This window comes from Lepidochelys kempii, chromosome 3, assembly GCF_965140265.1.
Source record: "Lepidochelys kempii isolate rLepKem1 chromosome 3, rLepKem1.hap2, whole genome shotgun sequence".
NCBI classification, from domain to species: Eukaryota; Metazoa; Chordata; order Testudines; family Cheloniidae; genus Lepidochelys; species Lepidochelys kempii.
Window position 1 is genome coordinate 190,976,353 of NC_133258.1, and position 23,529 is coordinate 190,999,881.

General features: G+C 44.2%; 2 protein-coding genes across 3 annotated transcripts in view; one reads left to right on the forward strand and one right to left on the reverse strand.

Annotated features, from left to right (window-relative positions):
* Window positions 1-4,632, forward strand: part of LOC140909632 (uncharacterized) — a 128,347-nt gene extending 123,715 nt beyond the window's left edge. Inside the window, exon 14 of one of the 2 annotated variants that reach the window (XR_012158303.1) lies at window positions 4,543-4,562. The gene's annotated coding sequence lies outside the window, so the exon portion shown is untranslated. Of the gene's footprint in view, window positions 1-4,542 lie in introns of both variants that reach the window. The other variant, XM_073339408.1, reaches the window with a different exon arrangement.
* Window positions 4,633-7,723: 3,091 nt separating this feature from the next.
* Window positions 7,724-23,102, reverse strand: CCT4 (chaperonin containing TCP1 subunit 4). Its single transcript, XM_073339417.1, has 14 exons — window positions 22,826-23,102; window positions 19,622-19,674; window positions 18,601-18,690; window positions 17,760-17,868; window positions 15,010-15,152; window positions 13,023-13,144; window positions 12,780-12,912; window positions 11,614-11,753; window positions 11,145-11,241; window positions 10,526-10,636; window positions 9,956-10,086; window positions 9,595-9,829; window positions 8,262-8,375; window positions 7,724-7,900 (listed from the first exon to the last, which is right to left on the reverse strand). The coding sequence occupies exons 1-14, from the start codon at window positions 22,944-22,946 to the stop codon at window positions 7,886-7,888; spliced, it is 1,614 nt and encodes a 537-aa protein (XP_073195518.1). The 5' UTR covers window positions 22,947-23,102; the 3' UTR covers window positions 7,724-7,885.
* Between the last annotated feature and the right edge of the window lie 427 nt (window positions 23,103-23,529).

Below are 23,529 nucleotides of genomic sequence, written 5' to 3' on the forward strand. Positions count from 1 at the left end.
TCCATCTCCTGTCATCCAGTCCCAGCATCGGGCAGTCAGAGGCTCAGGGCTACTCAGAGCATGGTGTTGCATCTCTGACCATCTTGGCTAATAGCCATTGATGGACCTATCCTCCATGAACTTATCTAATTCTTTTTTTGAATCCAATTAGTTTTGGCTTTTTAAAAAAACTTATTCCAAACAAGCCATGGAATCATAGAGTATCAGGGTTGGAAGGGACCCCAGAAGGTCATCTAGTCCAACCCCCTGCTCAAAGCAGGACCAATTCCCAGTTAAATCATCCCAGCCAGGGCTTTGTCAAGCCTGACCTTAAAAACCTCTAAGGAAGGAGATTCTACCACCTCCCTAGGTAACGCATTCCAGTGTTTCACCACCCTCTTAGTGAAAAAGTTTTTCCTAATATCCAATCTAAACCTCCCCCACTGCAACTTGAGACCATTACTCCTCGTTCTGTCATCTGCTACCATTGAGAACAGTCTAGAGCCATCCTCTTTGGAACCCCTTTCAGGTAGTTGAAAGCAGCTATCAAATCCCCCCTCATTCTTCTCTTCTGCAGGCTAAACAATCCCAGCTCCCTCAGCCTCTCCTCATAAGTCATGTGTTCTAGACCCCTAATCATTTTTGTTGCCCTTCGCTGGAGTCTCTCCAATTTATCCACATCCTTCTTGTAGTGTGGGGCCCAAAACTGGACACAGTACTCCAGATGAGGCCTCACCAATGTCGAATAGAGGGGAACGATCACGTCCCTCGATCTGCTGGCAATGCCCCTACTTATACATCCCAAAATGCCATTGGCCTTCTTGGCAACAAGGGCACACTGCTGACTTATTGAACCTCATCAGATTTCTTTTGGCCCAATCCTCCAATTTGTCTAGGTCCTTCTGTATCCTATTCCTCCCCTCCTATTCCTACCACTCCTCCCAGTTTAGTATCATCCGCAAATTTGCTGAGAGTGCAATCCACACCATCCTCCAGATCATTTATGAAGATATTGAACAAAACCGGCCCCAGGACCGACCCTTGGGGCACTCCACTTGATACCGGCTGCCAACTAGACATGGAGCCACTGATCACTACCCATTGAGCCCGACAATCTAGCCAGCTTTCTACCCACCTTATAGTGCATTCATCCAGCCCATACTTCCTTAACTTGCTGACAAGATAGATAAAATATAAAATAGCTGCCTCCACCACTCTCTGGCTGCTCCCAGCCTGACTTGATCACACTCCCACATTCTGACTGGATGATGTGAAGAGTTGCTAATGACAAAAGAGTCAGGCAGTTGGTTCAGCATGAATTAGGAAGCTGTTGTGGCTCCAGCTTCTGCAATGCTAGGATCACAGAGTATACACTGCAACTTGTCACTGTGGTAAAAAACTTACACAGACGAGAAGAGAATCCACCTTGCATGAGGTGCAAGAGTCCAAGGATGGCATTAAAATATGAACTATATAAAAGCATACAGTGGGCCCTGCTGCATCAGAGTTGCCATTGGATCTTCAGCTGCTTTTGAACACCTAGACAGCACGGGGGGGCAAAAGTGCACACTCTCATCTAATGGTATGGCCTTTTAAGGCTACCAGTGTTGTAACCTGCAAAACCCATCTAGTGCTTTAGTGCTACCTGGTGTAGGATATCATAGAATCATAGAATCATAGAATATCAGGGTTGGAAGGGACCCCAGAAGGTCATCTAGTCCAACCCCCTGCTCAAAGCAGGACCAATTCCCAGTTAAATCATCCCAGCCAGGGCTTTGTCAAGCCTGACCTTAAAAACCTCTAAGGAAGGAGATTCTACCACCTCCCTAGGTAACGCATTCCAGTGTTTCACCACCCTCTTAGTGAAAAAGTTTTTCCTAATATCCAATCTAAACCTCCCCCACTGCAACTTGAGACCATTACTCCTCGTTCTGTCATCTGCTACCATTGAGAACAGTCTAGAGCCATCCTCTTTGGAACCCCCTTTCAGGTAGTTGAAAGCAGCTATCGAATCCCCCCTCATTCTTCTCTTCTGCAGGCTAAACAATCCCAGCTCCCTCAGCCTCTCCTCATAACTCATGTGTTCCAGTCCCCTAATCATTTTTGTTGCCCTTCGCTGGACTCTCTCCAATTTATCCACATCCTTCTTGAAGTGTGGGGCCCAAAACTGGACACAGTACTCCAGATGAGGCCTCACCAATGTCGAATAGAGGGGAACGATCACGTCCCTCGATCTGCTCGCTATGCCCCTACTTATACATCCCAAAATGCCATTGGCCTTCTTGGCAACAAGGGCACACTGCTGACTCATATCCAGCTTCTCGTCCACTGTCACCCCTAGGTCCTTTTCTGCAGAACTGCTGCCTAGCCATTCGGTCCCTAGTCTGTAGCTGTGCATTGGGTTCTTCCGTCCTAAGTGCAGGACCCTGCACTTATCCTTATTGAACCTCATCAGATTCCTTTTGGCCCAATCTTCCAATTGGTCTAGGTCCTTCTGTATCCTATCCCTCCCCTCCAGCGTATCTACCACTCCTCCCAGTTTAGTATCATCCGATATAAGGATGTGCAGCAGGCTGCTAATGCCTCTACTAAGAAAATTATTAAATATGTACCTGTATGTAGATGGATTTACCCTATAAAAAGTGTATAAGGCTCCTTCTGAAATTTTTATAGATGCCAATGAAGTGGAAGTATGCATGCACACAGACTGTAACAAAATGTTACTGAAGCACTAGATATCTTGAATGGTAATTATTAAGGACCAAGGCAAAAGCACTGCTGAGTCTTAAAGAATGGCATGGTGGTGCAGTCCCCACTACATATGCTTGCAATGTGATTGTGTCAATGCTGGCAATCAAGTTGGATCAGTTAAGGAATGGGCAGAGAGGGTGCTATCCTCTCCATTCCCATAGCTCCCTTGGTTAGAGAGCTAGTAAGAAAGTTTATTTCTGGCATCCTGCTGCCAGCTTTCATTTAATGGGAATGTCACTCCAGAGGAAGAGCTTGGCCCTGCCCAGCTGGGGACAGTTAATTGGCCAAAGGCCACCTGAGTAGCTCTTAAAACTTCTTCTTGCTATATGGGCTACTATAAGCACATTTGAGGAAGGGGAAATCTGTTTTAATGCTCATCCATAATAGTAACAGGGCAAGAATATGCTGTGGAGGGTTCCAGTTGCACCCTTACCAGCCCCTTACTGCTGAGTTGGAATACCTCATTCTATTCCAAAAGTAGCAGCATCTGGAGCAGTGATACTGTGAAGATTATTTAAAGTAAACTTTTGAAATCCTTTCATGCCTCAAGTATAAACTTATCTCTGGAAGTAGAAGTAGTATACTAAAACTCCCTGCTCCTTTAAGTCCCCAGTGAACACTCACAAGGAAAATCCTAATTAAGAATGCTCTAAAAAGAACAAAAGTAGTGAATGAATTTGAATATTGTTTAAAACTAATTGTTGGCGATACATACTCCTGTGAAAAAAGAAAAGGAGTACTTGTGGCACCTTAGAGACTAACAAATTTATTTGAGCATAAGCTTTCGTGAGCTACAGCTCACTTCATCGGATGCATTGGATACTCCTATGGGAATTCTGCACCACTGCACAATGCAGAATTTGTGCAGAATTCCATGTTTCACCTGCAGAATTGGGGCTGCAGAGCTTCTGGCCACCACTAGGGGCTGCTGGACTCTGCAGAGCCCAGCTCACATTGAGCAGAGTGCCCCGTGCACCAGGGACAGAGGCTGCACGCTCTGGCTACCAGACTTGATTTTCATTCTCCCGGAAATGGGAGAGGGCGCAGGTGACATCTCTAGCAAAGGGGGAGGATGGGCAGGGCCGCAGCACACCACATCCCCTGATCGACAGTAAAGCTGGGGGCTGAGGGGGAAGTAAAAGGCTCTGCGGATAAAGAGGGTTGTGGGTGTCTGGGCTCTGGGGGGCCCCACGCAGCCCCCTGCACCTGGAACTGGGTTGTCATAGGGGTTTCTTTAACTCTATGCCTAGGGGAATCTTTTTGTTGTTGTGTGTATTGTTGACAGGTATTTTGAAATAAATGATCAAAATAATTGAAACTGGAGTGATTATATTGTTATTTTGACAAATTAAATACACAGAATTTTAAAATAGCATGTGCAGAATTTTTAATTTTTTGGCACAGAATTCCCCCAGGAGTAAACACAGCACTAGCTGTACATGAAAAATTTTAGTCCATTTAGAGTGTGTCCAACAAGAGGACATTCTCTAAGGGTATATCTACACTATGAAATTAGGTTGATTTTATATGTCAATTTTTAAAAACTGATTTTATAGTCGATTGCATATCTCCACACTAAGCACATTAAGTCGGCGGAGTGCATCCTCACTACCATCGACTTAAAGAGCAGTGCACTGTGGGCAGCTATCCCACAGTTCCTGCAGTCCCCGCTGCCCACTGGAATTCTGAGTTAAGCTCCCAATGCCTGATGGGGCAAAAACATTGTCGTGGATGGTTTTGGGTACACGTCATCAGGGCCCCCTCCCTCTGTGAAAGCAACAACAGACAATCATTTTGCACCTTTTTTCCTAGATTACCCGTGCAGATGCCACACCACGGCAAGCATGGAGCCCACTCAGCTCACCAACACCGTACGTCTCCTGGGTACTGCTGGCAGACGCAGTACTGCATTGCTATACTGCAGCAGCTCCTTGCCTTCGTGGCAGATGGTGGAGTAGGACTGATAGCTGTCGTATGTCTCCTGGGTGCTCCTGGCAGACCTCGGTGAGATCGATCAGGGGCGCCTAGACAGACATGACTATTCTCCTCTTAGAGCACCGAATGGGAGCCAGAGACTCCAGGTCATTCTCTTCTTTAAGTTTTGTCTCATGGAGATTCAGTCCTGCTTGGAATATCATGCAAGCTGGAGGCTTCTGCCTCAGGCTGCTCTCCCACCCAGCAGCACTGCACGGTTGCACCTACCCCAGCCTACTGCTTACTCCCATGGCTCATGAAGCCTGGACAGTAGTAAGGAGCAGTTCAACTATAGGCTGAGCAAGTGCAGAATGGTGGTAGAATGTGCCTTTGGACATTTAAAAGCTCGCTGGCGCTGTTTGCTGACTAGGTCAGACCTCAGCGCAACCAACATTCCCATTGTTAGTGCTGTTTGCTATGTGCTCCATAATATCTGTAAGAATAAGGGGGAGACGTTTATGGCAGGGTGGGAGGTTGAGGCAAATTGCCTGGCATCTGATTTTGAGCAGCCAGACACCAGGGCGATTAGAAGAACACAGCAAGGCGTGCTGCGCATCAGAGAGGCTTTGAAAACCAGTTTCATGACTGCCCAAGCTTCAGTGTGACAGTTGTGTGCGTTTCTCCTTGATGCAAACCCACCCCCTTTGTTGATTTTAATTCCCTGTAAGCCAACCACCCTCCCCCCTTTGAAATAAAGTAACTATTGTTTTGAAACCATGCATTCTTTATTAATTTAAAAAAGAAAAGATGACAGACAAGGTAGCCAAGCTGGGGTGGGGAAAGAGGGAAGGACAAGGCCCGATAGCTTATTATACCCACACTAAAAATCAAACTGTTTGAATGACAGCCTTCTGTTGCTTGGGCCATCCTCTGGAGTGGAGTGGCTGGGTGCCCAGAGCCTCCCCCTCCACATTCTTGGGCGTCTGGGTGAGGAGGATATGGAACTTGGGGAGGAGGGCAGGCAGTTATACAGTGGATGCATCGTGGGTCTGTGCTCGTTAGCTTTCCTGCAGCTCCAACAGATGCTTCATGTCCCTTTGCTCCCCCATTAGCCTCAGCATCACATCCTGCCTCTGCTCTTCACACTCAATTATTTCCTGGCCTCTGTCGCTGAATACCAACATGCATTAGGCTGTGCCCTATCAGTGTGGGAGGACTGCATAAGCTCGGAAAACACGTCATTGCGAGTGCGTTTTTTTTGCTTTCTAATCTGCGATAACCTCAGGGACAGAAATAAGGGGAGCGTAGAAACATTCTATGCTCTACGATTCTGGGGGGACTGCATTGGCACCTGTGTTGCTGAGTTAGCCACGCTGACCGAACAGGAAATGAAATTCAGAAGTTCCTGGGACTTTTCCTGTGTACCTGGCTAGTGCATCGGAGTTCGAAGTGCTGTCCAGAGCGGTCACAATGGAGCACTCTGGGATAGCTCCTGGAGGCCAATACTGTCAATTTGCATCCACACTACCCCAAATTCGACCCAGCAAGGTAGATTTTAACGCTACTCCCCTCATCGGGGAGGAGTACAGAAGTTAATTTTAAGAGCCCTTTAGGCCAACGGAATGGGGTTGGTTGTGTGGACGCTGTCATTTTTAAATCGACCTACCACGGCTAAGCCCGTGGTGTAGACCAGGCCTAAGATGCTCATGCTTTTAATATCCTCCACAGTTAGGACCAGGGCTGTCCCTAGGGGGGATGCTGGGCCCAGGACACACATGCTGAGTTTCTAATCTGCCAGGGGGTCTTCCCCCTGGCTCTTCCTCCACTCCACCCCTTCCCCCAAGGCCCCGCTTCTTCCCACCCCTGCTCCGCCCCCTCCCCTGAGCATGCTGTGCCCTTGCTCCCCTCCCCTCCAGATGCTGCAAAACATCTGATCAATGGCATGCAGGAGGCGCTGATTGGCAGGGCCCGTGAGGACTGAAGTCCTGATACATTATCGTTTTCTTAGAAAAGATTGTACTCCAGTTAATACTCCACAGGAGTCAGAAGCATTTTCCTACATCATGCTGCACTATGATAATGTGGGTAATAGTCCATTTTTGTGTAACTAATTACTACTCCCGTCATTTAATAATTATCAAATATGGAAGCTGGCTTATTGATTTACATTATTTGCTGAATGGGGATATCAGAAGCCAAGAATTGATGCTTGGTATATTTATCAACTGTTGAGCATCTACACCAAAAGGTGTTTAATATTAAGAAGTCTTAGGTTGCGCAAAGTCCTGTATAGTCAGTGTGGGATTGGTTTTGGCAGCATATTACCATGAAGTCCAAACATGAAAAATTAGACAGAAAATACCTAAATTGGTATTTACAAGATTAGATCAGCTTTTCAATCCTGTATTAGGCTGTGTTTGGCAGGTTTATTACCAAGCTAGCATGGCAACTAGTGACCAAACACTAGAATGTGGCCCTGAAATTTATTGTTAAAGAATCTCAACTAGTAAATATTTCTATTTACAGTTAATGAAGGAAACTTCAGCTACCTAGAACAATGTCTTCTAGCTTTTAATTGCTGAAGTACAATGAAGTTTATTGAAGGGCTGTGGGCTGAGAGGAAACACACTTGCATATAGGCATGAATGGATGAAGAGACATTTGCAGAAAGAAATGTACATTTGAAATGATAGGGCACAGTACAATCCTATACTTGCCATGCACCCTAATGGCTGTAGCAACTCCCTGGGTAAGAGAGGATGGATGTTAGTCAGGTTTTCTAGATAGGAAATATTACTGTTTTGGACAACTTTTGAAGGGAAACAGATCTGAGGTAGTGCAGCTACTGCTAAGATTCCTTAGTAAGACAATTATTTTAAACTAGAGATTACAGAAGCTAACAACTTGCACTGAAGATTTCTTACTTATACAAAACAGGATTAGTGTGAAAGAATGTGCATGATTATTACAGAGCAAAACTGGTAAAATTTTAAATTTGTTTTAGTACTACTCTGGCCAGAGTTTTTAATGCAAAGTTTCAGTTATAGAATATTGCCCCTTCATTTACAAACAAACAAAGTTTGCCTCTTGAAACCAGAGATTTTATTAAATTAAGTTGATAAAAGTACATAAACTTAAGTGAGTTTTAGCAGAATGCTTGACATAGGGATTCTGTGAAGAAACCATACTCCAAAACTACGCCATGGTACTCTTGCCTGTACTGCCATTTCCTTTAGTCACCTTATCGAGTGTTCACCTGCAAAGATGAGTTAACATCATCAGGCATGTGGATGGGAAACAATTATCAACATCCCTCACTTTAAAGATACCACTCCACATATAATCCTTTTGTAATCTGTACATTAAACTGGCTGCTGTATTTACCAATACTTGGTTTTGGTTACTGTTTTCCCACAAGGATTGTTTCAGTTATCAGAAGACTTCTGAATTACATGTAAATGGCATACAACTCCTAGGAATATAAGGGTATGAAATACAATAATGGTAAAATATTTACTTTAAATACTAATCCTTAACATAAGGGATATATCTTATTTGCAGCACTGTCATATAATATAAAACAGAACATGAAAATAATAATCAAAAATATTACTTACCACATCATCAATCTTAAGGATACTGCGGACAGTTTCTGTAGCTAGTGTCAGCGCACTGAGAGACACCAACAGAGGCTGGACCACCAACTCCTCCAGGATATTGGAAATTCCACCCTACAGAACCAGAATTGTATCCTCATTTTGTATAAAGCAAATGCCACAAAGATGATTAAAACATACTTGTAAATTATCCCCAGTAGCCCCCCTGCCCACCACTGTTTAAAGAGAAAAGGTACTTTATTAGTAGATGGCCATATACAGTTCATTTGAACCCATTCAGTTCCCAACAGGAATGCTGTGGTACAAAATTTATGTTGCAATACTCAGGAAATCCACTCAACACCAGATACTTGTGAAGCTATGCCCACCCAATGCTACTGTCTGGTCCAATGCCCAGGCAAGAAGCTAGACACTCCAAGCTACAGAGGAAGCAAATGGGAGGGCGTCAAAAAATAGGCCAGCTCACAGCCACAGACTGAGCAGATATTTTCCCTGGTGGCTACATCCTGTGCTCACACATCTAAAAATGTTAATTTTCAAAAAAAGTGATACCGCTCGTTCTTATGGCTTAAAGAAAAAAAAACCAACGAACTACTGAGAGTAACATTTCACTGGATGCCATGGCAGAGTCTGTTAACTCATCCTCTCCCCCTCTCCCCCCACACTCACTACAGGATTTTTTGAGTGCACCTGAGATTTTTAGCAGAGAAATACATTACTAACTAGCAAAGATGGCTGGAAAATACAATTTCCAGCCCATGGAAAATTAATGCTTTTGGAACCAAACATTGTCCCATTTAAGACAAAGTAAAAACCTTGACATTTCTCGTTGGACAGAAATTCTGAAAAATTCCATTTCAGGAGAACCAACACAGAATTTTTTGGCATGTTGGCTGCTCATCTGGAAGATGACAAGAAGAGAGGCACCCAGGCTGCAGGGGAGCTGGAGAGCTGGGTTGCTCTGCCTCCCAGCAGATCCCAGGCAGCCTGCTTAGAAGTCATCATTTTAATTTTCCCCAACAAAACTGAAGTTCTCAGCTGGAATATTTAATTTTTTGCAAAAAGGGCATTTCCCGTCAAAAAAAATTTCTGATAAGATTCCTAACCAGTTCTTCTAATTAGTCAGTTTTTAAAAACACTGGTTATCTGGTATCTTAGACCATGAAAATGCTCAATTGTTATGTTGCAATGATCTGGGAGGTTGACGAAGGACAGTTTTGGGCTACAACACGGGCAACCTTTGTCTGTCTTTATTCTCAAGTATTTTTTCCTCAAAAAAACGACCGAACATTTTAATTTACCATCATGGATGTATAATCCTTTTGTATATTACCTTTCTGATGTTAATGCCTGCTGTTTTCTCTCCTTGTGCATGTCTGTTTCGCAGCTCTGTTACAGTAGAAATAGGATTAAGGCCTGCATTTTCAGCCAGTGTAGATGGGATGACTTCCATTGCATCTCCATATGCACGGACACAGTATGAGTCCATACCACTCAAAGTGCGAGCATACTCATTCAAGCGCAGTGCTAATTCTATCTCTGGTGCTCCACCTCCCGCAATTAGAGCTCTGGGGGAGGAAAAAAAGTAAAATTCTATTAAAAAAATACAAGCTGTGGCCTTCGACAAATGTTTAAGTGGTTACAGTTTACTGTATAACTGGTATATGAAGCCACTACGTAATAGAAAGCATTACCTTTTTTTTACTAAACAACGTATGACACACAGAGCATCGTGAATTGAACGCTCAGCTTCTTCCATAACTAGTTTGTTGGATCCACGTACCACAATTGTAACAGTTTTTCCAGGGCTTGTACAGCCTGTAATCTGTAACATAAAAACATAGTTGGACCAAAAAAACCTTAGGGAAATTTAAAATCTGGGACATTACCTATTAGCAGGGAATGGAAGTTATACTGGATTAAGGCCTGAGACTTGACATATTCAGTTACCTAATGGAGATTGAGCTCTGGTAAACCACACCAAGTTTTCGAAGTCAATACAATCAAGTAAGCCTATTGGGACAGGGACTGTCTTTGTTGTGCATTTGCGCAGCATCTAGCATAAAGAGGGGTCCATGACTAGGGGTCCTCGGTGCTACAGTACTACCAATGATAATAGAAGTAAATACTGTTGCATACTACAGAAAAATCTAAAAAGTTACAGCTCTCATTCATTTCTACAAAAGGCAAGTTGTGAGGTATCTCTCCTTAAAATTATATTATCTTATAATGAGCAAGGAAAGATGTTCATTTCTGTTCCTTACCTTTATTAGCTTCCCGGAACCATTTAGGTTGACCTCCTCTGCCAATTCAGCAGATCCCAATGTATCAGCAATGAACTGATCAATGTGAGCAACTGGCTTGGTTCCAATTGTCTACAGGAACAAGTTAAACCACAAATAAAACAAGCAAAACATACAGTTTAGCGTACTTTCTATACATTATAGTTGGCTCATAACTGCTTTAATTCAGGTTTCAGACTGGTAGCCGTGTTAGTCTGTATCAGCAAAAAGATGGGCTTTAGCCCACGAAAGCTTATGATCAAATAAATTTTAGTCTCTAAGGTGCCACAAGTACTCCTCAGTCTTTTGATGCCCTACTTTTCTCCCCCCACTAGAGTCTGACCATTTGCTATTTTTCTTGGAGATAAAAGGGAATAAGAGAATAGTTAAGTCTTTTGGAGATATTTATCCTTTTTATTCGTACTGTGTGTATATATACACACACACACACAGGGAGGGAGGGAGAGACGATGTGTGTGTGTGGGGGGGCATCACAAAGTCCACTCCAATAAAACAAGGTGTTATGTCCATTTAAGTTATATAGTAGTGATAGGGTATAGATATCCTTCAGCACAGCTATTTAAATAAAACACTTCCTTACCTTACAGATAAATTCAATGTCTTCTCTTTCAATATCTTTAATCACCATGATCTTCATTTTGTTCAAGAAATGTAGCGCTAGATCACTAAGAGCGTCCCTAAAATCAAGGACAATGCAAACAATGAAAACACAACACTATAAAACCAATATTGCTAGCATGTGATTATCAGTTATAATTAGGATTTGTGTCAGAGTTAGTAATAAAAACCCACTGAAGAATTTCAGTACTGGCTTATTAAAAAAACTACATAAAAATTGTGAAGTGGGAGGTATGTTAATTGTTCAGAGGGCGTGTGACAGAACCTCCATGCTCACTGAAAGTACAGGGGTTTCGTAAGCAACCAGTGTTTGAAATTGCCCCCCTTGATGTTAGTGTTACAATTCAGCTTATGAAGAGTACCGATGCTTTACTCCAATCTAATAGTTACTTAGTAAACAGAAGTGTTGTTTTTTCAGGTAGTTAGCATACCGTAGAATAGACTTCTGAATGAGCAGCACATTGCATCCAGCCTTTTTAATTTGTTTAACTAAGTTTAGAATGTAGGCTCTCTCTTCGCGCAATACTCTATCCATTTGAGCATAGTCAGAAACAACAATCTGGTTGTCCATCTATTAAAAGAGAAAAATATTTAACGTCTTCAAAAATTACTGAATTTAAGTTCAAATTTAAGTACATTTCTAGGTATACCATGCTGTTTCTATAGTTCAGTGCAGTTGCGATCCAAGGCAAACAAGACTGAATACACCATTGCATCCACGTACATTTTAATGTGCCAATGCAAGGACTTGTGGTTTTAAGTTACAACCTTTTACTACTACATGATAAGTTTAAAACTAATGGGCTTCTGATATAGTTTATGGAACAGGAAAGTTATGTATTACTGATAACAGACTTAGGCTTGGTCTACACTAGAGTTAGGTTGACATAAGGCAGCTTACATGGACCTAATCATCTCAATGTCTACACTAGAATGCTGCTTCCGCCGAACTAAGGGGCCTGCTAACTGACATCATATAACTCCACCTCCACAAGAGACATAGCACTTATGTTCCTGTAGTTAGGGCAAGGCAACTTTGGCTGTTGGCTGTCATTTTTGTCAGTTTCATGGCTGCTGGGCTCACCTGAAACTGACAAGCATGTTAATTTCACTGCTGGGAGGCTCACTGCTGGGCTAAGCTGGCCCTCCCGCAGCTGTCAGCTGGGTGCCAGGCTCACAGCTGGAGCCCCCACCCCAGGGTGACAGCCTGAGCTGTGAGCCCAGTGCAGGACTCAAATTCACAGCATTGAGCTCCAGTGGTGAGCCCTGACCTGCTGCTCTGAGCGAAAGACAGCCGTGAAACTGATGCCAGGCTCACAGCTCAGACTGTCACCCCACCGCTGGGTGGGGGGGCTCTTGCTGTGTGCCCCACATGGCTGTCCATGCCCCACTTCAGTCAGTGCAAGCGCTCCTAGTAAGGATGCGCACCATCAGCAGGAGGAGGGTAGTGTGGACACCAAGAGCCGACTGAATTACTGCGAAGGCTTCTGTAGTGTAGACAAGCCCTTAAGGGGTATATTTTTTCTTCACTGTATGATTACATGTAAATCCCCATGCACGAAGATAATATTACATTTGGCAGGCCAAGCTAACTCACATCAGTCTTTGGAGCAGACAGGCAAAACTGAATGAGACCAATCTTGGCTTTTTCCACTCTAGTTACACCAGTATTCGCCAGCTTCTGAGTGAGGACTAGTCCTTCAACCAGTTCACAATCATCAATTGTTCCACTGGAAACAAGAGTAGTAAAACATGAAATTAATGTTTTAGGGAAGCAATTTTTAAAAGTTGGACAAGTTACTTTAATTAACAGAATTGCTAGATACGGATTGCTACTTACCCAAGCTTTTTAACAATTTTGACATCTCTAAGATCTACACCGCTAGCTGTAGTTGGATCAATCACCTTCATCACTGCATCCACACTCATTGGAGAAAGGAGACTAGAGTACTGAGACACAACCTAAAGGGATTTAATTAAAATAAACAAACTTAGTGTGAGGAAGAACACTTACAAAATTTTACCCAACTGAAAAATAATGCAATTTAGTGGCATAATCAAAATTAAGATACCAATTTCAAAATTACACTCGCAAGGCATTCATAATCTCATTGTTTTTCTTTTTTGTGTTTATAACCTATATAGTTTGAAAATGAAATCTGATTTCTTAATTTTTTCCCTGCCAATAACTAATTTATTACTGTAGTTTTACTCGTACATGCTGGGTTACCAACAAAAGGTAGGACAATTGCTTCTGTGGTAAAAACTATGCTAAGGCCTAGCACAATCGTTCTCAATTGGGGGGGTGGGGGGGGAATAGGCACATCAAACTTTATGGAGGGTACAGCAAGCCTTCCCACTTACTCATGGGGTTGTACCACCACTTGAATTTGGCCTGGCCCCCCAGTCATGACAGGGTTGGCCGGACCAAATCTGAGTGAATTGTATTGCGACCTGGCATACAGGTAGAACACTGAAGGAAACCTAAGAGCTCTACCCCACATATTTCTGTTGGAAAGACCACTCTTTGTCTTCAGTCATCCCCAGGAGATGCCTTTAAAATGAATTCCCTAATGCACGGTGACTTGTAGAGAAATGAAAGTACAGCCTGGGTCTGTATTATTCTTTTTTGCATAGACTCCACAGGACCCATGGGGGAAGTGACCCATTTATACATCTCCTCTGCTGCCCAATGTGGACCTTCCCAAACCCCTTCCCCCTGTACAGATTCTGGCTTTGGAAAGCTCTCAGCAGGGTCCCAGGAAGGAGACAGATTGTGCCACAAAGGCAACCAACATCATTTCCACAATAGAAGGGTGAGATCTCTGCATGCAGGCCCCTCCTCTGTGCTGATCAGGGGGTCGCATGATCTCTGGCCCCTCCTCCCCCATTAAAAAAAGCAAATAAGAAAACATTTAACTTGACATAAAAGAATGGCATGGATTTTGCAAACAGGGTCAGAAAACATATGGTTGTAATCAACTGCAATATTATTCAAATATGGAGGAAACATTTTTAAAGTAAACACTTGATTCAAAAATGTAATAGAACTACATGAAAATGGTCTTCCTAGTCTTTGCATTTAAAGGCATAGTAAACTTGAAATCTCATCTTTTTAGGGAATAGAAGTAAGTTGCTTCTGGGAGCTTTCCCTGACAATTTGGGGAGTTCAGCTTAAAATTACTGTTTTAAAAAAGTTTCTCCCTTAGTGCAGTGTGAAAAACCCACACGAACAGAGAAAATAGTGTCATGGACTACGCACAAGACAACGGTAAATGCTTGAAGTAAGCCAACTGAAAGAGAGGACAATTTTTTTCACTGTTCTTTCAGCTTTAGTGATCTTAGGTGTTACCTAAATATAGTAGATAAAAATTTAAAACTGAAACGTGACTAGGATTAAATTCAGTTCAACTTTTAGGTTGCAAGTTAATGTCAATCAATTGCAGCATCATGAAAAGTCAGCTCGCTCTAGTAGACCAGGAACAGTTATGAAATTATCTATTCTCCCAATTAATCTGGCACATATGAAACAATATAAACCACACACAAAAAAGTCAGTACAAAGAAAACAGTCTATTTCAAAGAAGATCTGAATTCAGCTAATAAATGGATGAATTACTGGACTTAAAGATCAGTATTTATTATTTGTATTATGGTAGCATCTAGAGAATTCATTTTGCTAAATACTATAGAAATATAGAACAAAGGGACAAATGACATGCAGAGTGAGAAAATGTATAAAATACCCACGAACACATACATTTAATTTACACAGAAGTTAGGCTGAATAACCCCCCATCCACCCCGACTAACTGGATAATTACTACCTTTGAATTCAGTGAAGTAGTCGCACTATTTAGCAAGGTTTCTCTGTCGCTTAGTTCAACTGGCTGTCCCATGTCGGTCAAGACTTCAATACTCTTATCCAAAGCTTTCTGGAATGACTCCGAAATGATGGTGGGATGAATTCCTATTAGAAGTTTAAATTCAAGTTTTCAGACTAATTGTTCACTTAACTTAATCATCTGATTTTCTTAAAATTTTAGAAGCTGGTTCATTCCACTTACAATACCCTTTGATTTTTGGACCGATAGTGACAAATTATCTAAAACTAACATTTCAACAGAAACAGTTTTATTATTTGTAGTTTTCTCTACTTGAATAATGAAAGTGAACTTGCCTCAATTTTACTTATTAGTCCTCATGAACCAGTACAACACATTATCTCCCTGAAGTGTTTGAAGCCCAAATACTTATATCGCACAAAACTGTATTCATTAGCTTTAAGAGGGTCATAAAAACAAAGATATTCATTCTAGGTTTGTAAAACCTTTATTGTACAAAACAGAGTTTAGACCTAAGTAACCTTAACAGTAGTTCCTTTATGGTGTACCATCACCCCCAAAGGGGTTTTTCCAGACAACTTTAGGATGCACCCAATATCCCTTTGCCTTGTCACAAGGAGCTGCTTGGCCGCCAATACCAGCTGCACATCCCCTACTTCTGCTCTTGGTGGTACACACACGCTTTCTGTAAACCATACTTCTTGTTTCTATAGCAAGAGACGAGCTTGCAGACAGTATTGCTGGCTAACACCAGCAGCTGGAGAAGGTTTAGAGAGAATGGCCAGCTGGCAGCAGTAAAGGGGGAAGAAAAGAGAGCAGAACCTTTGGGAGGTGGGACAAGAAACGAGGCAGGACGAACAAAAATGAGAATGGCAAAATATGAAGAAAAGAAGGGAAAAAAAAGGACAGAAACTGGCAAGATGAGGCAATAACCACAGGGGATGGTGTAAGGGTACATAGGTAATAAGTCAAGATGTCAAGCACCTGGGAGTGGGGGGGGGGGGGGGGGGGGGAGTGAGTGAAGGTGCCTAGTAAGACAAGGTTGGAAATCACGGCTATAATTGCCCACTAACATGCAAACTCAATAATATTGAGCTTGAAAACAGACTTTAATTGGGATCTTTTTTTACTGTTATGGTAATTTCTCCTGAGTTTCAAAGGTTTCAAGGTGATAACTGAATAACTATTTGAAACATGATATTGCCATATATTTATTCTGAATTTCTCAAACAGCAAGTGAGGACAAAGGGATATTCAGCACATTACTGCAAGCTTACCTTTCAAAAAGGCCATGTATGTGCTGAATAACCCAGTTCCTAGCTATCTGGATACTACCCACAAATTTATGTCAGCATTTTACAAAGAGAGAGAGCCAAGTGTTACCTAGAGATACTACATTAATAAGGACCATTCTAGGCTAGGTTATATTTAATAAATTTATACACACAGTCATGTACTTTTGGTATATTTGATCTATTCAGATATTTATATGGCCTTCTCATCAACACAGTATCCCTGTGCTTCACAGTCATTAATGAATTTACCACTGAGATAAGGAAGTACCATAATTCCCCAATTTATACATGTAGAACTGAGGCACAAAGAGATTCTAGTGATTTGCCCATGGTCACACAAAGTCATGACAAAAATTGGGAACCGAATCCAGATCTCTCCAGTCCCAGTCCACTGTTTTAACTACATCCTTCCTCTCAGATGGTAATGCAGTTCACTTCAGGTCCGACATGTTAGTTCTGCCTTAATATAGGAGACTACTTACAAGCGTCCCCCTTTGATAATTCCAATGTGCTTATTTAATGAAGTGACAAGCCTTGCAGACCATTCCACTGTTCAGCATCAGTATCATTGGACTACTGCTTATATGCTTACTGTACTTTTGTGATAGTAGGGTTAAAAGCTGACAGGGCTCACCTGCCACCCTATGAGTTGACCTGCATGAGCACTGTTGGGGCAGAGAAGCATTGCATGACTGCTTTGTAAAACAGAGGAAAAGATCAATTCCTATTTGAGGCAAGCTTTTTTCGATTTAAGGTTTTTTGTTTGAAAAGCAATCCTTTAAAAAAAAAATAGAGAAATTTAAAATAAAAACCATTTGTTGAAGCAAGGAATATAAACTGTTCTGTTCAGCCCCTACTGGATTCTTCACACAGCATCTGGTTGCTGCTGGCATGCTGTTCGCCTCACTGAATTGGTACAACAGAACTGCTAGTGCTCACAAGAATTTATACTGCTTTACACATTCAAAGTCTTTTACAAACATCAATCCTCTCAACAATCCTGTGAAATAAATATCTCTATTTTACAAACACCAGGTGATTTGCTCAAAGCCCAGCAAGAGTTCCTAGCTCCCAATTTTGGGTTAATTTCTTCATACCAGACTATTTCACCCATCATGAACTACTATCTATTAAAAATTTCATAAGGTATCTCAGCATTTTAATAGTTATACTTGATCCGTAACACTGGAAGCAGATTCAACCTCAAAAAATATGAAGCTAAATGATTTGAGACTGCCACCAGAAATAAGACATTAACAAGTACAGAAACAAAACTCTTTTGAGTTACTTTTCAAATAAGTGTTTTACCACTAAAAAGTTATAGTTAATGGACTTTCATTAACCAAAAACAAATCTTATTAAAATTCAGTTATATATAATTAACTCTTCCAGGCATCTTGCCTTTTCGATTTATTAAAGCCAACCAGTAAAACATACCCTTCTGAAGAAGTCTGGAACATGCATCCAAGAGAGCACCAGCAATGATAACAACAGATGTGGTGCCATCACCAGCTTCAATATCTTGTGCCTTGGACAGCTCTACCAACTAAATGAAGACAGTTTGAGAACTTGTGACATGATTTATTGGAACCAATTAATTAAGTACCAGTGGTGCATAAAAGTAATAAGAAAAAATATTTAATATTCCATTGGGGATTGCTTAAAGAGTGGTTTTACTTATTAACTTTAAATATACAGACTGGTTCCTCCTTAATTTTGTGCGTGTATATATTTTTCCAAGGTTACAAAAGTTACACATACATATTTTATCCCACTTATACCTGTGTATAAGCAAAATAGAACATAACATGTTCTATGAGGTCCTTGCTTCTTGACTGACCAGCAACACTGCTCATTTATACAGGCATTGTCCCAAAGTATAACTTTAACCCATGACATTATGACAGGGATTAGAGTAAGGATTCCTAGTTTACTGTCAGTTAATCAGAATCTAAGAATCCTCCCATAAACCATGTTGCACAGAATACATAAAGCTTAATTATTGCATTACACTCAAACCATCATTTGAAGTTTGGATTTTTAGGCTGTCCCCACCCCCAAGATCCATGTAAAGAGCATCAAGGTGAGAACTTCAGTGCATTACAGACTTGCTGTGCTGCAACACCAGTGTACTTGAGTGCCCTGCAGCTTTCTAGAACCACACTTATCCTCTCCTCAGCTCCATGAACTCCCTGAATTAATCTGGTGCCTCCTTAGATTTTTCTGCCAACCAGGTTGGGATATACTGGTTTACAGGTTGAAATTAAAAGTTATTTACCATTTTGGCTGCAGGATGTAGAACCTGCATTTGTTTCAGAATAGTTGCACCATCATTTGTAATCATCACATCTCCTTTACCATCTTGAATCTGGAAAAAGAAAACCCACAACATACTTATCACTAAGGCTGAGAGTTTATCAAGGTCGTCACGCATTCCGTGACGTCTGCAGTGGCCGGTGTGCCTGGATAAGGGACCGACTAGCAGCTCAAGCAGCCCCTGGGCCAGTTGCACCGGCCGCTGCTGGGGCAGTATCCGGCCACCCCGCCCCCACCAGAAGCAGTTTAGGTGTGGAAGGGGGCAGGGGGCTGGGGCACGGGATGGGGTGAGGCAGGCTCTAGGTAGCGCTTACCTCGGGGGGCTCCCCGGAAGCTGCAACATTCCCCTCCCTCAGCTCCTAGGTGGAAAGCATGGCCAGACAGCTCTGTGCACTGCCTCCACCTGCTGGTACCGCCCCCCCACTGGCTGCGGTTCCTGGCCAATGGGAACTGCGGAGCCGTCGCTCAGGGCATAGTACAGAGCTGCCTGGCCACACCTCCGCCTAGGAGCTGACTGAGGGGGCTGTTGTTGCTTCTGGGGAGGCGTGAAGCTGGGTAGGTAGCCTGCCCCAGCCTTCTTGGGCCACCCCCCTCCCCCAAGATTTAGTCAGGGAATATAGTACAAGTCATGGACAGGTCACGGGCCGTGAATTTTTGTTTACTGCCTGTGACCTGTCCATGAGTTTTACTAAAAATACCTGTGACTACTTATGACCTTAGATGCAGAAGACATTTTTTAATATTAAGATCTATAAAACATTTGATGTTCCCTTTAAACCAAAGGGCTTCTTACTACGATTAAAGTTTCAATATAGTACCTTTTCCAACAATAATCATCAATATATGTTTATGTAACTAGAAGTTATCTTGATGATTAACAAATATATAAAAAAGGGAAACTATTCTTGTAAAAAACTCTTGACATTTCCTTAAATATTTATAATTGGTTTTAAAAATAATTAGACATGTGAATCAAAGCTTACCATTTTATCCATTCCTTTTGGTCCAAGGCTTGTTCTAATAGCATCAGCAACCGCTGAAGAGGGAGTGAAAATGAGATGCTTTTACGCAACAGTCACTGACATTCAGCTTTAAATTAAAACTGGTAAATGCTAAGGAAATTTACAAAAACTATAACAGTCTGAACATAAATCAGTTCTTCTGAACAGAAATGGACAGAAAACTCTGATAAACTCTCACATGGAGCCATTTAGTTCCACTTTATTAAAAGTCTTACTGGTTTATTAAAAGTCTGAAAAACTTACTGATATGGCATAAATACACTTAGGAAAAAATAAAGTGTATGGCTTTCATGGTTGATTCCAACACCTGGGCCTTGTCTACACTACAAAGTTTTGTCACCAAAAGCTGCCTTTTGCCTATAAAACAGGGGTGTACACATTACAAAGCTACCTTTGGCGGCAAAACTCTGCTCTCTTGCCGCCAAATTAAAACCACCTCCATGAGAGGCAAAGCTTTTTGCCGCAAAGTTAAAACGACAAAGCAAAGCATCAGTGTAGACGCTGCTGTTTGTTTTGACCACATAACTGGCTTCCACCAGTATCACACAATGCCTGCACTGCTCACTGTTTTGATCTCTGCTGCCCTGCAGGCATGTGCCCCTCCCCTTTCAAAGCACTGGGAAGTATCTGACAGCTGAGCACGCTGCTGCATTTGGGAAACGAAGAGCAAATCATTAGCATGGAATGCTCCTGTTCTGCCCTGCACTAGGAACACAGGGGTAGGCAGACTGCTGCTGCAGGGAGCAAGGGGGGGAAAGAGAGGGAAGACTGCTGTGCTGCTTTGACATTCCTCAGCACAGAGAGCCAGAAGCTGAGGAGGCTGTGAGAGAGCCAGAGGGAATCTCAGAGCCACAGGCAGGCAGAACGAGCTGTCTGGGACAGGTGTGCAGAGCAGAAGTGGGGCTGACGTGAGGGGTTGCCCTCCCCAGCGTAGGTCGGCCAGGCTGCGGTCTCCCCTGTCCCAGACATACTCTCCTCTCCCACATACTTAAATTGAAAAAGCAGCTGACAATCTACTAGGATGCCCCTGGAACGATGGGATTGAGAATCGGGGATCACGTGAAGCTGTACCTGCCCCAAGAGGCACTGCAAACCCTTCCCAAAGCACCCTGCGGCCAGTTGCACAGTGGGATAGCTACTACAGTGCAGCTTTCTGTGTTGATGCCACAGCTGTTAGTGTGGTGCTCTGCTGACACAAGCAGCGACTGTGGACATGCAACAGTGCTTTTAATTAAAGTGGCATAACTTTTACCGACAAAACTTTGTGGTGTAGACAAGGCCCTGGAACATGGTAAAAACAAACAGCAGCTGATTATTTAAGGTGGATAGAAAGCTGGCTGGATTGTCAAGCTCAACAGGTAGTGATCAACGGCTCGATGTCTGGCTGTCAACCGGTATCAAGCGCTGGCCCCAGTGGTTGGTTCTGGGGCTAGTTTTGTTCAACATCTTTATTAATGATCTGGATGATGGGATGGACCCTCAGCAAGTTCATAGTTGATACGAAGCTGGGGGGAGAGGTAGATACGCTGGAGGGTAGAGATAGGGTCTAGAGTGACCTAGACATATTGGAGGATCGGGCCAAAAGAAATCTGCTGGGGTTCAACAAGGACAAGTGCAGAGTCCTGCACTTAGTACGGAAGAATCCCATGCACCGCTACAGGCTGGGGACTGACTGGCTAAGGAGCAGTTCTGCAGAAAAGGACCTGGGGATTAGAGTGGATGAGAAGCTGGATATGAGTCAGCAGTGTGCCCTTGTTGCCAAGAAGGCCAACGGCATATTGGGCTGCATTAGTAGGAGCATTGCCAGCAGATCGAGGGACGTCATTATTCCCCTCTATTCAGCACTGGTGAGGCAACATCTGGGGTACCACGTCCAGTTTTGGGACCCCCAATACAGAAAGGATGTGAACAAATTGGAGAGAGTGTCCAGCAGAGGGCAACGAAAATGATCCGGGCTGGGGCACATGACTTACAAGGACATGCTGAGGAAACTGGGCTTGTTTAGTCTGCAGAAAAGAAGAGTGATGGGAGATTTGATAGCAACTACCTGAAAGGGGGGGGGGGGGGTCCCAAAGAGGATGGAACTTGGCTGTTCTCAGTGGTGGCATATGACAGAACAAGGAGCAATGGTGTCAAGTTGCAGTGGGGGAGGACTAGGTTGGATATTAGGAAATACTATTTCACTAGGAGGGTGGTGAAGCACTAGAATGGGTTACCTAGGGTGGTGGTGGAATTTCCATCCTTAGAGGGTTTTTTAGCCCAGCTTGACAAAGCCCTGGCTAGGATGATTTAGTCAGGGTTTGTCCTGCTTTGAGCAGGGGGTTGGACTAGATGACCTCCGGAGGTTTCTTCCAACCCTAATCCTCTATGCTTAAATGAAGTATTTTAAAATCTAATGGGGGTCCCAACAATATTATGTGCCACACAGGCTTAAAAACGCTGAATAGTTTCACTGGTCTGATAGTGGGTTACAATGCATGTATTTTGACCAAGGCTTGCGTCAATTACCAACTATAGCATTATTTTCCACCAGCTTCTGGTCCTGGCACCATAACAATTACTACATTTAAAAAAAGAAAGAAAAACCCACTAGCATACCGGGGAGGGCGGGGTGGCGAGAAGACTCTCTTCCCAACAGAAAAGGCCCATGCTGTGTTCACTTAAGGGAAGAAACGGCCCAGAGGCTGTGCCTGAAGCGGTCAGGCCCACATGAACAGGAAAACCGTACACAATGATAGAGCAGAACCAGAGCAGCCTGGAGGGCGCTGAGCCAGCCTGACAGCGGAGGGCCCCGACTGCTCCAAAACCCGCTCAAGATGAAGGCATCTGGCCCCGCCGGCGGGGGAGGGGCACAGTCCGTGTGATGGAGTCTCTTCCCCTCCCCATGACGATGGGGCTGAGGGGGGTCAGCGACTATAGGAAGAAGCCGCCGCCGCCTCCTATTCCGCGCACAGAAGCGGGAAGAATGGGACAGCGAGCGAGTCTGAGTCCCCCCGCCCCCCTCCCGCTGGGAGCTGGGGGAGAAAGATTTCCTCAGTCCCCTTCCTTCGCCAGGCCAGGCCAGGCCGCTCCCTCCCCAGGCCGAGCCGCGCCCCCGCCCCGCTCCAGCCTCTCCCGGGCCAGGCCGCTCTTCCCCCGCTCCAGCCTCCGCCGGGCGGGCCGCACCTTTGCCTGCGGAGATGTTGCTGAAGCGGATCTGCGCGGGCTTGTCCCGGTCCTGGTAGGCGCCTCTTTTGCGGCCCCCGTTGCCGCCCGGGAAAGCTCTGGACCCCGCGTTCTCCGGCATGGCGACTCCTCCGCGCCCCGCTGCTTCTGAGCTCCGGATGGAGACGGATCACCCAGGCCCACCCGCACTAACGATCCCCGCCGCGAAGCTTCCAGAACGCGCCGCCTCAGCCTCGCCGCTCTTCAGAGCCGGCAGGAGAGAGGGGGGGAGGGGCCAGGTTGGCGCTGCGCGTGACGTCATCGGGGACGCGCCTCGCCCGCGCGTGCTCGCCGGCCGGGGCCGCAGGCATTGTCTGCGCGAGGCGAGGGGTGGGGCCGGCGCCGCCATCTTGCGAGGCAGGGTTTCCAAGCCCGCGATGTTACAGCGAGCGGAGCACTGGTCTCAGAAGGAGCGGCTCGTGCGGGGTGGGCGGGGCTAGAGGGGGATCTCTTAGGAGCGGCCCGAGACTGGGCGGTCGAGGGGCAGATCGGAGCCGTCTGTTCCTAGGCCATCCTGGGGGGCGGGGCTTGGACCCCCGGGCTTGGAGCAGCAGCTGGGGGTCCTCCTGCCCGCTCGGGCCGCTGAGGGGAATGGTGCGCTCGCGCTTGCAATCTTGAGCCCCCCCACCCTTCCCTGGCAGTGGCAGCCGCGCTCGGCCTGCAGA

Bases quoted from the DNA above. Each gene is read 5' to 3' on its own strand.
- CCT4 (XM_073339417.1), bottom strand. From the start codon at position 22,946: ATGCCGGAGAACGCGGGGTCCAGAGCTTTCCCGGGCGGCAACGGGGGC. The intron at 18,691-19,621 runs GTAAGCTTTGAT...TTCTTTTTCCAG, and splicing joins CAAAAGGAATGGATAAAATG to ATTCAAGATGGTAAAGGAGA. The intron at 12,913-13,022 runs GTAAGTAGCAAT...TCTTGTTTCCAG, and splicing joins AAAATTGTTAAAAAGCTTGG to TGGAACAATTGATGATTGTG.